The sequence below is a fragment of the Balaenoptera musculus genome, chromosome 10, assembly GCF_009873245.2.
Source record: "Balaenoptera musculus isolate JJ_BM4_2016_0621 chromosome 10, mBalMus1.pri.v3, whole genome shotgun sequence".
Lineage (NCBI taxonomy): Eukaryota > Metazoa > Chordata > Mammalia > Artiodactyla > Balaenopteridae > Balaenoptera > Balaenoptera musculus.
Window position 1 is genome coordinate 43,543,753 of NC_045794.1, and position 13,697 is coordinate 43,557,449.

At 53.6% G+C, this 13,697-nt stretch overlaps 2 protein-coding genes across 14 annotated transcripts in view; both read left to right on the forward strand.

Moving 5' to 3' along the window:
- HOXC6 (homeobox C6) overlaps window positions 1-8,323 on the forward strand; it is a 35,514-nt gene extending 27,191 nt beyond the window's left edge. For 3 of the 13 annotated variants that reach the window (XM_036865005.1, XM_036865004.1, XM_036865003.1), the window contains 3 exons: window positions 119-192; window positions 6,170-6,515; window positions 7,242-8,323. In XM_036865005.1, coding sequence (XP_036720900.1) covers window positions 6,362-6,515; window positions 7,242-7,549 — 462 coding nt within the window. In that variant the 5' untranslated portion in view covers window positions 119-192; window positions 6,170-6,361 and the 3' untranslated portion in view covers window positions 7,550-8,323. Of the gene's footprint in view, window positions 1-118; window positions 193-248; window positions 6,516-7,241 lie in introns of those variants that run through there. The other 10 variants (XM_036865007.1, XM_036865008.1, XM_036864999.1 and 7 more) reach the window with 10 other exon arrangements.
- A 2,411-nt stretch (window positions 8,324-10,734) lies between these two features.
- Window positions 10,735-12,997, forward strand: HOXC5 (homeobox C5). The gene is made up of 2 exons (XM_036865011.1): window positions 10,735-11,264; window positions 11,981-12,997. The coding sequence occupies exons 1-2, from the start codon at window positions 10,811-10,813 to the stop codon at window positions 12,193-12,195; spliced, it is 669 nt and encodes a 222-aa protein (XP_036720906.1). The 5' UTR covers window positions 10,735-10,810; the 3' UTR covers window positions 12,196-12,997.
- Window positions 12,998-13,697: the final 700 nt, after the last annotated feature.

Here is a 13,697-nt window from a genome sequence, read left to right on the forward strand (position 1 = left end):
TCGCTCTCCCCTCACCCTCCCTTCTCCTCAGCCCCCAAAATAGCAGTGAATTTAAGCAAATCCTACAAAATTAAATTGCCCCTTCACTAAAGATCCTATAAATCTCCAATCCCACCAGGTGTAGAGTCGGAGAGGCCGCTGTTCGCCTCTAATTTTGCTCCTGGCTATCAAATCTGAAAGAGTATCATTGAAGTAAGTAATATTCTAGTTTCTGAAATTAATTTCCCCCCTGCCCATCTCTCTCCCTCTTTTCGCCAGCGCAGATTAAATGGTTCTTTCAGGTCTGCAAACAATAAAGGATAAAATTATTTATAGGGAAATGAGGATGATGTTTCATTGTTGGCTTATTGTTCTAGAACATAATATTTTATTTTCAAGTGGGAAAACTTAGACCAGGGGAAGAAGGGGAAAGCGAGGGGGAAAGTGAGGGGAGGCAGGGAACCACACACAGAACCTAGTCGTACATAACTTTTATGACATTTACAATTTCCTCATGACAACTCGCTGTGACGTCATAAATGCCTTGTTCTTGAATTTTACAATTTTCATAAACCTCCAAAAGGGGTCCAAACAGTGCTCGGTGCGGAGGGGTATAAGAGAAGCCAGGAAGTTGGGGATCCTTTGTCCTTATTCTGGGGGCCAAAAATATTCTGAATATTCTGGATTTTCATTTTCCCTCCTGGGCCAAGCATGGCTACTTGCTTTCCCTCCCTGAAGTGTCACTCAGGGTCTGAGCTCCCTCCCCATTCCCAGTGGGGATGAGATACAATGTCCGAAGTCTCTCTGTACGCCCCCACCTCAGCTGATATTCAGCTGCTTGGGATAGAGGTGGGAGGCTTGGGGGCCAGGCCCCCAAAGCCAAAAATGATTTCTTCCAGAGGGAGCCAAAAGGGGCTCAGGGCTGAGTGTAATGGGACAGAGATGCTGAGGACCTATTTTACTTTTTAACCTTCAGCCAGAGAAGTGAATTGAGAAGCCAAACAAATGCCGGTGTGGGAGTTTGTGTCTGCTAATGGTAGCAGCATTGAGTGGAGTGGTGATAAGGAAAGGTCAGGCAGAAATCTGGACAGAGAGAGGGAAAAGAGAAAATATGATGTGAAGTTAGCAGTTGTCCCTCCAGGTACCTTTCTTCTGTGTTTAATTGCAATAAGCAAAAGCAGCTTGGGCAGCCTCTCAACCCTCTCAGCTCAAAAGCCCAGGCCTCTGAGGTGTTTGGGGCATTCTCAGGCACTTGACATGCCCCCATCTGGCCTTTTCCTCCTTCCCCCCCTCCCTGCTGACCCCCAACTCCATTCAGCTAGCCAGCCTGGGCCCTGTCCCAGAATATCAGCACCCCCAAATGGGATCCATTTCCGGGTTGGGTGTGTCAAATTTCACTTCTCTCCAAGTGTTCTCCACGCCTGAACTTTGAAAGACGAAAACAGCATTCTTTTTTGCAATGCAATGTGTGTATGGGGAGGTATGAGCTCAGACAATTTCCCCACTGGATCTTTGAGAAGCTGGGGGCTCCTTGCGTCAGCTATGCTTTGGTATCCCCAAGCAGACCCCGTTCCCCGTGTTCAGGTTCTCTGGCAGACTAGGAAAACTCTCTCTGCAATCCTTTTACTCTACCGGATTCTGTGGAGATCAAAGGAGCTCGTACACAAAACACTAGGCATTTGGAGTAGGATTTATTTTTTTTAATTTTTAAATAAAAAAAAATCCAATCATAAGTCAGTCGGGCCAACTGAGCAGTCACTCTAGAACAGCAAAGCCTTAACCAAACAGTGCTATTGTGAGGTGAGCTGAACAATTATTGAAACTCAGCTTTCTCTGCAAGAGGGATTTCAGCCTTCGCCCAGTGGCACAAAAGGGACCAGTGGGGCAACCGCTCCTCTCCCGCCCTGGAAGTCGAGGATTGAGGGGGTGGGTCGGCAGCTATAGTGGCTTCCAGGCAGCCAGGCGCTCAGGCCGAGTGCTGAGTCCTGCGGCTCCAGTGCCCACGTCCCTGAGCAGCCTCCAGAGGCGCCGAGCTGTAGTTGGTGGCGCCGGCAGCCAGGAATGGAGTGTGTGTATCTGTGTGCGAGGCTGGGCGAGTCACAGACATCGGTGCAGAGTTGGGGGATCTGGGGAGAGAGAGAAGACTGGCAGAATACAAACTAAACAGGACCTCTGGAGAAGATTGTCCCCAAATAAAAATTCCAGATCTCATCCCTCTCACTTCAGATACCCTTACCCAAGAAATTAATATATTTCCCAGAGCAGAGTGGAAAGCAAAGGCAGGCAAGATGAGGCCTGCCCATGAACCCCTCCAGGGCCAGCGTCCAGTCCCAGCCACCCTCTCCCCAGTTCAGAGCTACACAGGCCCCCAGCCCCCAGCCTGGAGCGGGGTAAGGCTGGAGTAGGAGCCCTATACTTGCCCTGGGAAACCCTCAAGTGCCCAGCCTCCAATGCAACTTTGGGGACTCCAGACCAATGACTGCCCCCCACTCAGGCCCAGGGCACCTACAGTAAGTTCTCTCCTATAACTAGCACTCATGAAAAGCATGTGTTTTGGATGGGGGTGGGTGGCTGAAGCAGGGAGCCAGGCAACTTTCCGCCTTTATTCCTTTTCTGTGTTTTTGGAATTCTGTTTCTGAATCCACTAATTCCAGCTCTGAAAGCGAACCGCTCTTTCTGCCAAACCCCCTCCGATGCCTGATTCCGGAGGCCGAAGGGGGCAGACCAAGTCGGAGACCTATGGGCCTGATGGGGAGTGTTCTCCGATTTCTCTAGGCTTGTTTTATAGAAACAAAGAACAAGTTCTCACCCCTCCTTCCCAGGACTTGTGCATATTTACAGAGCTCAACTGCAGTTTTAATAAAACATCTGTTCTTGCTTCTGCTGATGAGTTTCCATAATTGTTTTCAGACAAATTTAACAGGAAAATATAAATATATTTAGAAAACCCCAAGTCCCAGCTTTCCCCCCATAGACAGTTGTTCTTTTGCCAAAAAAATTAAATTATCATGAAATGAAAAAAGGAAAATATAATCCAATGGAGGGAAGATCCGGCTCATCTGACCTGCTCTCCCCCCATGGAGCGAATCCTTCCAGCAAATTTCAGCTGCATAATTAAAGATCCAACTGAAAGAAGAAGGCTTCATTCCTCAGGAATGAAAGGTGATGGGGGAAGAGTGTGTTGGAAATTAATTTTGCCGAAAGTCTTTAAGCAGTAGGGGAATTTATTTGTATTTCTGCTTCCCCTTCTCCCCCCGTCCAGCATTTCTGCCTCTTTCCCCCAGCAGCTGGTTCCTGTTCATTATAAATCGGTGAGACCTTTCAGTCTCTGCCCTCTGTTTAGGGACGTAATAAAACACTTAACTTTCCGGGGCTGAGACTTACATTCTGTTCCTCAGGTCGCCCACCCCCGCGCCCACCGCTTTTAGGCCCTAAAGGAGACTCTCCCCAACTTTGGGGCCCCTTTCCCCTCCAGACTTGGTTTAGGAGGGGCTCAAGGAAACCCAGGCATCCTTGCTGGGGAGCTGCAGCACATGTTTCCCCAGAAGCCCCTTCTTTCTTTCAAGGTCCTTCCTTCCCCCACCCACCCATGAAAGAGATTTTAAAATACATAGAAAATCAACACTCATTGAAAGCGAAATCTCATTAAGACATCCTATCTTCCATCATTCAATTTGTTGTACATTGCAACAATTTAATATCTTGAAGGAAATATCACTGACATGATTTATCCCTCTAGCAATCTCTCTCTGAAAAGGAGGTGGGGGTGGGGAGGGGATTTACTCTCTCTTCCGGCCTCTTTTACGTGTTACACTGCTACCCTTAGGGCAGAATTGAGGATGGGAACTCTGAGAGCGGCTACTTGTATCCAGGGGTGCACTGACTTGCTCCTTAGTTCAGACCCCTCGGTCTTCCACCCCTTCCCCAGTTCTCTCTCCCTCTCCCTCTTGCCCTCCAGGGGGCCTGGAGCCCCAGCCAGCTGTTGGAAACCACTGCCCAGGCATGCCACGAATTCAATTCGAGGACAGCTGGATTCTAGAGCGAAAAGCAGCTTACGCTGGTGTCTGTTTGTGTACCTGCCATGGCACCCCAAAATGAGACAACCCATCTCAAAATTTCTTCCTTAATTTAAGAATCCTCCTCTACGCTTCACCTTCATCTCCTTGGGGAGAGGAAAGTATGGTCCAAGAGGGGGAACCTTAATAACTATAGGGGCCTTCCCCCTGCCCTTCTAAATACCAACACATTTCTCTCCTTTCTGAAGGACTGGGGCTGTATTTTTAAAAGCCAACACAAATTGTCTCGCAGGAAGACTCTTCCATCCCTTAACGAGGTTCATCATGTATTAAGTAACATGTTGTCTCCATCAGCTCCCACACAGTCTGCTTTTGGGTTCGAAACTTTATTTTTCCCCCCTAGTGACACTCCAGGGAAACCCTTAACGTTACAGAAGATGAATAAACGAGTTTTTTTCCCAGCGTAGTCCCGTTTATGGCTTTATTGCTACCCATTGATTACTCCGCTTTGTTACACAGAAGGAAAAGATCATAAAATCCGGAGACATCCGGGTTCTTGTTATAGCCAGTATCCCCCCACTACCAAAAAATGGTGAGGCGAAAATATGAGCTTCCACTGCTCCCTTCGCTTGCCCCACTGACCCCCGCTTTGTCAACTCAAAGCATTTTCAGCCTATGTTACGATATCAAAATAAGTTTGGATTAATCAGGGGAAAAAAAAAAAAAAGAACATCTGCACACCTTCCGCTCTTTCTGTTTGCCCACTGCGGCTCCCTCAGAAGCCTCGGACACAGCCGCCTTTTCCTAACCTTCTCTTCCTTTTTCTCAGCCCCCAGGTGGGAAGAAAATGGAGGTAGGGGCTGCTGAGAGGCACGGCCCCACTAGGTGTGGCCGGCCCTTGGGTGAGAGCACCCCGGGAAACCTTGGCTGGAATCTCCAAGCCCCAGAGCTCAGGTCCAGGGGCACCTCCCTTGGCAGGACAGAGAGTCCGAGGGGGCAGGGGCTTCTGACCTGGGCAGGGGCTTTGAGCCTGCAAGACACACACTGTCCATCAAAACCCCGCCGGCCTTCTCTTTCTGGCTGGATCCTATGTGAATTACCCCAACGGCCCTGGCTGGCTCTAAATCATAAATTCTCACCAACATAAACAGGAGTTGATGTGTCTAGAAAGACTCAGAGTTCTTTCTTCTTCCTTTCTTCCTTTTTTTCTCTCTCTCCCACCTTTTACTTTTTTCTCTTCCTTTCCTGTTTATTTTTAAAATAAATCTTCCCTTTTAGGCAAAAATGCTTCAAGAGTTTCCCCCAAAAGGGGTCCTGAGGAGGAGGTAGACGCGGGGGGGTGGCTAGGAGGAAGAGGAAGCAGATGCATGGCTACTTTGCACACCTCAGCTCTGCCACTGCACCCTGAAGTCTCACTCTTCCCTCTTTAGACTTAGGGACTCCCCACATGCTCCCTTCACCCCAGACTCTCCTTCCTCTGAGCACCATGTTTTATGCAATTTCTTTCCACTTTTGATTTTTTTTAAAAAAATTATTGGGAAAAATATACTGGTTTAATGATGTGGACTCACTCCATGGAGTATCAAACCAGGATTTCCTGTAGGATTTCTGGGGATCCCCCTGAGCTGGGAGGGAGTTCCTCCCATGGAGAAATCAAGATGTAATTTTAGAAGGGGGCAGATATAAAAGATGAAATCAGATTGAAAATACAGGGATTTCTCCAGCCCTGGCTGTGGCTACAGCACAGCAAAGTTAGCTGGAGCTGAGAGATTTCCTGGGAGTGCAGCTCTCCTTTTCTGGGCCCCAAGGCCCTGCTCGGGGACATTCACCCTTCCTTCACCTTCAAATCAGTTCCCTTACATATATATTTTTAAAAGAAATCCAAGTCTTACTTTCAAAGCACACACTTAGTCTCAACTAGGGAATCAACAGAAGCAGAAGCGATTTTTTTCCCCCTTCTTGACATCTGGCTTGCGATTGGCTGGGAGGGGGTCAGCTGACTTTGTCATTTTGTCTGTCCTGGATTGGAGCCGTCCCTATAACCATCTAGTTCCGAGTACAAACTGGAGACAGAAATAAATATTAAAGAAATCATAGCCCGACCAGGTAAAGGCAAAGGGATGAATTCCTACTTCACTAACCCTTCCTTATCCTGCCACCTCGCCGGGGGCCAGGACGTCCTCCCCAACGTCGCCCTCAATTCCACCGCCTATGATCCAGTGAGGCATTTCTCGACCTATGGAGCGGCCGTTGCCCAGAACCGGATCTACTCGACTCCCTTTTATTCGCCACAGGAGAATGTCGTGTTCAGTTCCAGCCGAGGGCCGTATGACTATGGATCTAATTCCTTTTACCAGGAGAAAGACATGCTCTCAAACTGCAGACAAAACACCTTAGGACATAACACACAGACCTCAATCGCTCAGGATTTTAGTTCTGAGCAGGGCAGGACTGCGCCCCAGGACCAGAAAGCCAGTATCCAGATTTACCCCTGGATGCAGCGAATGAATTCGCACAGTGGTGAGTTTTACAGCTCTGAGATATAAATTAAATAAACTGAACTGGCTTTATGACCGGCTTCCCTAGAAGAACGGGCGGAGAGAGTTTTTTATGGCCCCATAAAAACAATCACGCTCGTCTCCTCGCCGACGCCGAGACAGGGCCCCCTCTTCTGCCCCCTCTGCTCGCCTCCCGCTTGCTCGCAGGGGCCTGGCCCCCTCGGCCCCTGACGGATTGGAGGGCTCCAAGGCGAGCTGAGGGGGCAGGAACAGGGCAGGGGATGAGGGGCGGGGGTGGGGGAGCCCCCCCAAAGTCGAGTCAGGCTGAGGAGAAGGGAGGGGGAGAGGAGGGGACAGAGAAGTGGGGAGAAGTTTCCAAGGAGCTAGGGCGCTTGGGGAGATGGGGGAACCCAGTCGTACAGAAATGGGGCCCCATCCCCCGTGTTTGGGATTTTTCAAAAATCAGCCTTTAGACTTGCAGCTTTCTGCCTGGTTCTGTCCCCCACCCTACCCCCACCTTTCTTTGGGACCCACCTACCAACCTGGGGGGGGGGACTGAATGAAGTTGGGATCCTGGCTGTAGTACCCCCAGTGGGGGTGGAGGCAGGGCAGAGAGGAGAAGGCTGGAGCCCGAGGGGGCCCGTGAGTTGCTGGCCAAGTTGGGAGGGTCAGGGCTGTGCTAGGCTAAATCGTCTGCGGAGGATGCCTTGCTGATTGTTTTTAGTGTGTTTTGTGCCCGGATCTCTAGGGGTCGGCTATGGAGCGGACCGGAGGCGCGGTCGCCAGATCTACTCGCGGTACCAGACCCTGGAACTGGAGAAGGAATTTCACTTCAACCGCTACCTAACGCGGCGCCGGCGCATCGAGATCGCCAACGCGCTCTGCCTGACCGAGCGACAGATCAAAATCTGGTTCCAGAACCGCCGGATGAAGTGGAAAAAAGAGTCTAATCTCACGTCCACGCTCTCAGGGGGCGGCGGAGGGGCTGCGGTCGACAGCCTGGGCGGAAAAGAGGAAAAGCGGGAAGAGACAGAAGAGGAGAAGCAGAAAGAGTGACCAGGACTGTCCCTGCCACCCCTCTCTCTCCTGCTCCCTCGCTCCCCCCAACTCCCTCCTAATCAAACACTCTGTATTTATCACTGGCACAATTGATGTTTGGACTTCCTGAGACAAAATTAGGGAGTCAAATATGGACCTGAAAAGTCAACTCTGGACCCCCTCCCTCACCGCACAGACTCTTTCACAAGGCGCCTCCTCCTCCTGCTCCTCCTGCTCCCTCGCTAGCTCGTTCTCGGCTCGTCTGCAGGCCCCTTCCCTCGCCCAGGCCTTGGGGCTCGTGCCTGAACCTCGCTTCAGACTCCACAGATCTCCCTCCAAACGAGGACTTGGCCTCCCACCCTCTCGGCGCCCCCCACCCCCGCCCCCGCGCAGACAGCCGGCTCCCGGGCCCGGGGGCCTCCGCTCCCAGGCCTCAGGGCCTGGCGTGGCAGCCGGGGAGGGCGGGAGGCCCAAGTAGGGTGCGTGGTGGTCCCACAGCAACCCCCAGGGCCTGCCCGCAGCCCCCGCCCGGCCCCTCTGCCCCAGCAAATGCCCAGCCCAGGCGAATTGTATTTAAAGAATCCTGGGGATCATTATGGCATATTACAAACTGTGACCATTTCTGTGTGAATATTTTTAGCTGTATTTGTGGTCTCTGTATTTATATTTATGTTTAGCACCGTCCGTGTTCCAATCCCATCTTAAAAAGGAAAAAAAAAAAAAAGAGGGGAAAGTACAAAAAGAAAAAATAGTGAATGACGTTTGTTTAGCCGGTAGGAGAAAAAAAATAAATTAAAAAAATCTCGTCGTGTTACCCTCCTGTATAAATCCGACCTCTGGATCCGTTCTCGAATATTTAATAAAACTGATACTATTTTTAAAAGTTTATATCGGGATTTCTGTTACTTCGCTCGCCTGCCGGCCTCGGGGTGAAACTTGGAACAGGCTCCGAGCGCTCCCGCGTCTGCCCGCCGCCTGCGAGCCCCCGGCCCCCTGCACGCGCCTCGCCCGGCCCGGCGCTGAGCCCTGCCTCCCGGTTCTCCCGGGGATCGCGCTGGTGGCTGAGAGGCCTCTCCGGGTTCCCCACATAGAGCAACGCCCTCGCCCCGCAAAAAGGGCCGCACGGGGTTTCGCTGGGGGTAGAGTGGGAGCCCGGGTTGGTCGGTGTGGTCTCCGGCCCCACACAGGCCTTTCTTCCTGCCTTTGGTAGTCTGGGGTCCTCGGCTTCTGAACCCCGGGCCCCAAAGGCCAGAAAGGACGCATTATCCAGGCCCCAGTTCACCCCCGCCCACTCCCCGGAGCGAGGAGGGAGGCGCAGCCGGAAGCCAGCAGGGCAGCCCCCGGCCCGCGCCAGGCCGACTCTTGCGAAACGTGGCGGAGGCGGAGAACCCAGGGAAAGAGGAGACCGCGGGACCCAAGCCCTTCGGCAGAGATTGAGCGATTCAAGGACATCTCGGAAAAGAAAGCCTGGAAACTGAGCTCTCGCCTGCTCTGGGACTCCTGACGTGGCCGGGACCAAATTCCTTCCTCCTTACAGCGCCAGCCCCAGTCTGGTTCCTCACTCTTTCTTCTCCCCTCAAACTAGGCCGGTGAGGAGCGCAGCCAGACCCTAGCCCTTCCCCAGCTCAGGCCTTCTCTCCTAAGCCCAGCCAGAGAAACCTGAGTGGACCTAGGGGGTGAGGTAGTGAGGGGGTCTCCCAGAGGGAAAAAATCCGCCAGTTTTCCAGACCTTCCAGATCCCCCGCCAGCGCCCCCTCCAGCGCCTCTGCCAGCGGGGGCGGGAGGGGGGCTTCTCCTGGCCGGGGCGGATATTTCCTGGGGAGAGGCAGGCAGGAAAGAATAAGACTTGGGGCTAGTGGAGGGGGGATGTAAAGGGGCCGAATAGCTGCGGAGCCCCTGGTCACAGGCTGTGAAGGTGGCCCAGGCGCCAGCCCTGCCTACCCCCATCCCCCCACCCCCAGCTAGATCCTTTTGGACACCTTCAGAAAGCTCAGAAATTGCTCTCCTATGGACCTTTTGAACCCAGGTCCCTGGAAAGCCTGGTCCAGAGGCCTTTCCTCCAAAGGGCACAAAACAGGCCTTTTCCTCTGCCCTGCTCATATAATATTTGTGGAAGCTTGAATCTTGCTTCTCCATGCCCTCAATTAACATCTATTTTCCATCCAAAATACCTGGCATGGGTACCACATCAGGGTCATACACAGGGATGCAGAGCAGTCCTCCAGTTCATTGTGTCTGGTTCTTTACCCACCCAGCTAGCCATCCACCCACTCACACAATTGAAAATTGCCTTGTTGCTACTCTGGGGTCCCTGGCACGATGAGGAGGCCTACTCATCTTCCCCTGGCTCCTCACCTCCAGGCTCATCCCAGAGTCCGCAGCACTCTCAGTTCCATGAGCCCCCTATCTAGTTCTGCCCACCCGGGACCCCTCCTCCTGGGCATCCTGCCTACCTCTGCAGAGGCTGGGTTCACTTTCTCAGGCTGACAGGCACCTCCTCAGCAGTATCAGGGCCCTGGGGCCTCAAAGGAAAGGGACTTCGACCCTTGGTTTAGAGAACCTGAGATAAGCCCCCTCCAGCCTGGGTAGGGGCTCTCCTACCTCAATCCCCTTCCCTCAGCCATTTTTGAACATTGAAAGACCCCGGGGTTGGGGAGAATGGGGCCATCCGTTACCCAAGAAAACCCCGAAAAAACAGAAAACAAAAAACCAAAAAGCAGAACAAACCCTCTGTGCATCCTAGTGAAGCCTCATCTCCCCTTAAAATTAAATACAATTTAAAAGGCCATTTCAGTGGTTTGTTGCAGCAACACCCAGCTTCTCCTCTACAGCGTGGAAAATCCAGAGTCCTGAAGGCCAGCCAGCGAACCAGGCTGCAATTCCTCCAAGGAGGCACCAGGTGTCGCTGTGGGCTCGTTGTCCCGCCTACCCCCCAATTCCAAGAACCTTTTTTTTTTTTTCTCCCCCTTCTCACTCTTTCTCTCTCTCCCTCACTCCCTCTCCCCCTTGGTTGGGCTTTGCCAACATATCAAGATGCGTTTCGCCGGCTTCCATCACTAACCTCCCGGAGGTCATCAAGCCAAATTTATGAGTGGCCGCTCGAGTCACGTGACTCTATTTAAGGCTCCCTTATTTGGGAAGAGCGCATAGGATAAAGAAAGAGATATCTCCACCTATAAATTGTGCACTTTGGAGAACAAAAAACCCCTCAACTTCAAAGAGTCACAAATCACCCTTAATCAAAAAGGGTGCAGAAATTTTTTTTGGGCCCTCCCCGCCATGAGCTCCTACGTAGCCAATTCATTCTATAAGCAGAGCCCCAATATCCCTGCCTATAACATGCAAACTTGTGGGAACTATGGATCGGCCTCAGAGGTGCAGGCATCCAGGTATTGCTACGGCGGATTGGACTTAAGCATCACTTTCCCACCGCCTGCGCCTTCCAACTCTCTCCACGGGGTAGACATGGCTGCCAACCCCCGGGCTCACCCCGACCGCCCCGCCTGCAGCGCCGCGGCCGCTCCGGGACACGCTCTGGGCAGAGATGAAGCGGCTCCTCTGAACCCCGGGATGTACAGTCAGAAGGCGGCTCGCCCAGCGCTGGAGGAGCGAGCTAAGAGCAGTGGGGAGATCAAAGAGGAGCAGGCGCAGACAGGGCAGCCCGCCGGACTGAGCCAGCCACCGGCCCCGCCACAGATTTACCCGTGGATGACCAAACTGCACATGAGCCACGGTAAACTTTAGGACTTCATTTTGCGCGCTCGGGTCCGCCTGGGTTTTATAGGCCATGCGGGGCAAATAAAGAAAAAAAACCTGCGGCCATAAATTTTACGATCCAGGCATCAATGGCTCGTAAAACTGTCCACTAAAAGGCTTAGAGGCTGTGTGCGCCCAAATTTACGACGACATAATTGGATCATAGGAACAAAACGTGTATAAAAGGCAATATTCAATTTTGGGGGGAGAGGGAGGGAGTTAAAAAAATAGAGGAATCTGAAGGTGATGGAGCGCGGGGCTCCAGAGCGGGGATCCCCCCGGTCCCTCCTCCCTCCCCTGCGGAGCCCGGCTCGGCCGCCGCTTGCCGCTCCGGAAGATTTCAGCGACTTGGGAGGGGGGGGAGGGGGGTCCCCGGTGCTCGGATCTCGAGGGTGCTTATTGTTCGGTCCGAGCCTGGGTCTCCCTCTCCCCCCCACCCCCTCACGCCCCTCCGGCCTGCTGAGTGAAGGCTGCGGCGGAAGTTTCCTGCCTGGGCGGAGGCGCCTCTCCCGGGGCCAGGCTGGGCTGGGCTGGGCCCGGGCTGGGCCGGGCCCGCCTGCGGCCCGCCGGGCCTGTCCTGCCCCGCTCGCGTCTTCTCCCTCCGGCTGCGGGTGGGGCCCTGGGGCTGGGGTGGGGAAGCTGGGGCGCTGCACGCTATTCACCCCTTCCTGGCTTGGGGGGTTTATATTCCAGAGACTGACGGCAAGCGGTCCCGAACCAGTTACACGCGCTACCAGACTCTGGAACTGGAAAAAGAATTCCACTTTAACCGCTACCTCACTCGCCGCAGGCGCATAGAGATCGCCAACAACTTGTGTCTCAACGAGAGACAGATCAAGATCTGGTTCCAGAACCGCAGGATGAAGTGGAAGAAAGATTCCAAAATGAAAAGCAAAGAGGCTCTGTAGAGGCAGCGGGGAGGCCCGCCGAGAGCACCCCGAGCCTGCTTCGGTCCCTGCGCCTTTCCTTTTCGGTTTTCCTCTCTCGGTATAGGGCGGGGGCTTGGAGCATCGGCTCCCCGGCCTCATAGACAAAAGCTCTTTCCCTTGGCATTCCGCATCCCCACCGACCCCAGGTTCCCGCGTGGCTGCCCGCGCTGCCCGGACTCCCCTCAGTTCTGCTCAGCACCGAGGTCCCAGGGCAGGCTATCCGCAGGATCCCCAGAGGGCTGTGGCATAAGGGCTGGTGCTGAGCGAACCCGGCCTGGGCTGCCTCTCAGGATTCCTGCCCCAGCGTGGCCGCCGGGGTTCAGGTGGGCCCTGCGGGCGCCTCAGGCCCCGCGCCCGGACCCTCCGGCCTCGCCCCTCCCTTTGTTCCAGGCTGCGGGCTCGGTAAGAGGATGGTTGTGCCTGGCGGAGTCTGGCAACCAGACTCGGGGTGCTTCCTTGTAGCCACTAAACTCGATGTTCATTTTTAAATGATTTGCATATGAAAGGGGGAAGATGACTGACTGCCTGCCTAGGGCCCCCTTGGTTGCCCTATGCTCTCCCAACCTGCACCCCCCACCCCAAAGCCCGGGAACTTGTCCAGCCTGCGCTCTCTGCATGCCCTCTCAGGCCCCCAGCCTCAGACCGCTAACTAGCTCAACTATTGGGGTTCCCTGCTACTGGACCCCAGCAAAGGTCCTAGAGGCTCCTGGCTGCCCCAGCAGTCCCTGCTACGACTTCCGGTGTCCTTCTGCTCATTGCAATTGCCCAACTATTTATTGACTCCAGGTCTTTCCTGAAACTATATTTTGTCATATCAAATAAAGACAAAGAGAGAACAGGACTAAAGATGCAGCGGCTCCTCTCTGTTTGGGGGACATGTATTGGGGAAAATTGTCTAAATGGGCTATGGGGTGTTGGGGGAGGCCCGCAGCCTTTAAGCCTCTCCTTTAAAATAATTTTTAGGAACCTCTAGGAGTATTGAGAAGAGGAAGGTCAAACTGAGCTTTTTTCCCAATCCCTGGCTCCAAGAAGGACCCCTCGGGGAAGGGGAGGGCACCCAAGCCGTCTGTGCTGGCTTTTCCCATGCTGTGGCTGTCCCAGGCATTCAGGCCTCTGCACCCACTCCCACTTTGGCTGGATGGATCTGAGGCCTCTAGACTGGCAGCGGCCCCACAGCATGCCAGAGCTAATCTGCAGGGACCAAGGACCCATGGCTCCACGGTGCTCAGACTCAGGCCCTTCTGGGCCTGTGCAGAGCTCTCTCAGGGCTATGTGGTCCCCGGGCCTCGCTGGACATAGAGGAAGGGCTGAGCCCTCAGCCTAGGGGCCTATTTGGTCCCAAAAGGATGCTCAGAAAGAGTTGGTACTGCTCAGTAGAGGGGCGCTGTGGGAGGAGGTGTGTGAGCTTTCTAAGGTTGGGGGGAAGCAGTGGGGCAACTTGCAGTGTGTACCTGCCTGGCAGGAAATGTTCAGACTGTCTT

Bases quoted from the DNA above. Each gene is read 5' to 3' on its own strand.
- HOXC5 (XM_036865011.1), top strand. From the start codon at position 10,811: ATGAGCTCCTACGTAGCCAATTCATTCTATAAGCAGAGCCCCAATATC. The intron at 11,265-11,980 runs GTAAACTTTAGG...TTTATATTCCAG, and splicing joins CAAACTGCACATGAGCCACG to AGACTGACGGCAAGCGGTCC.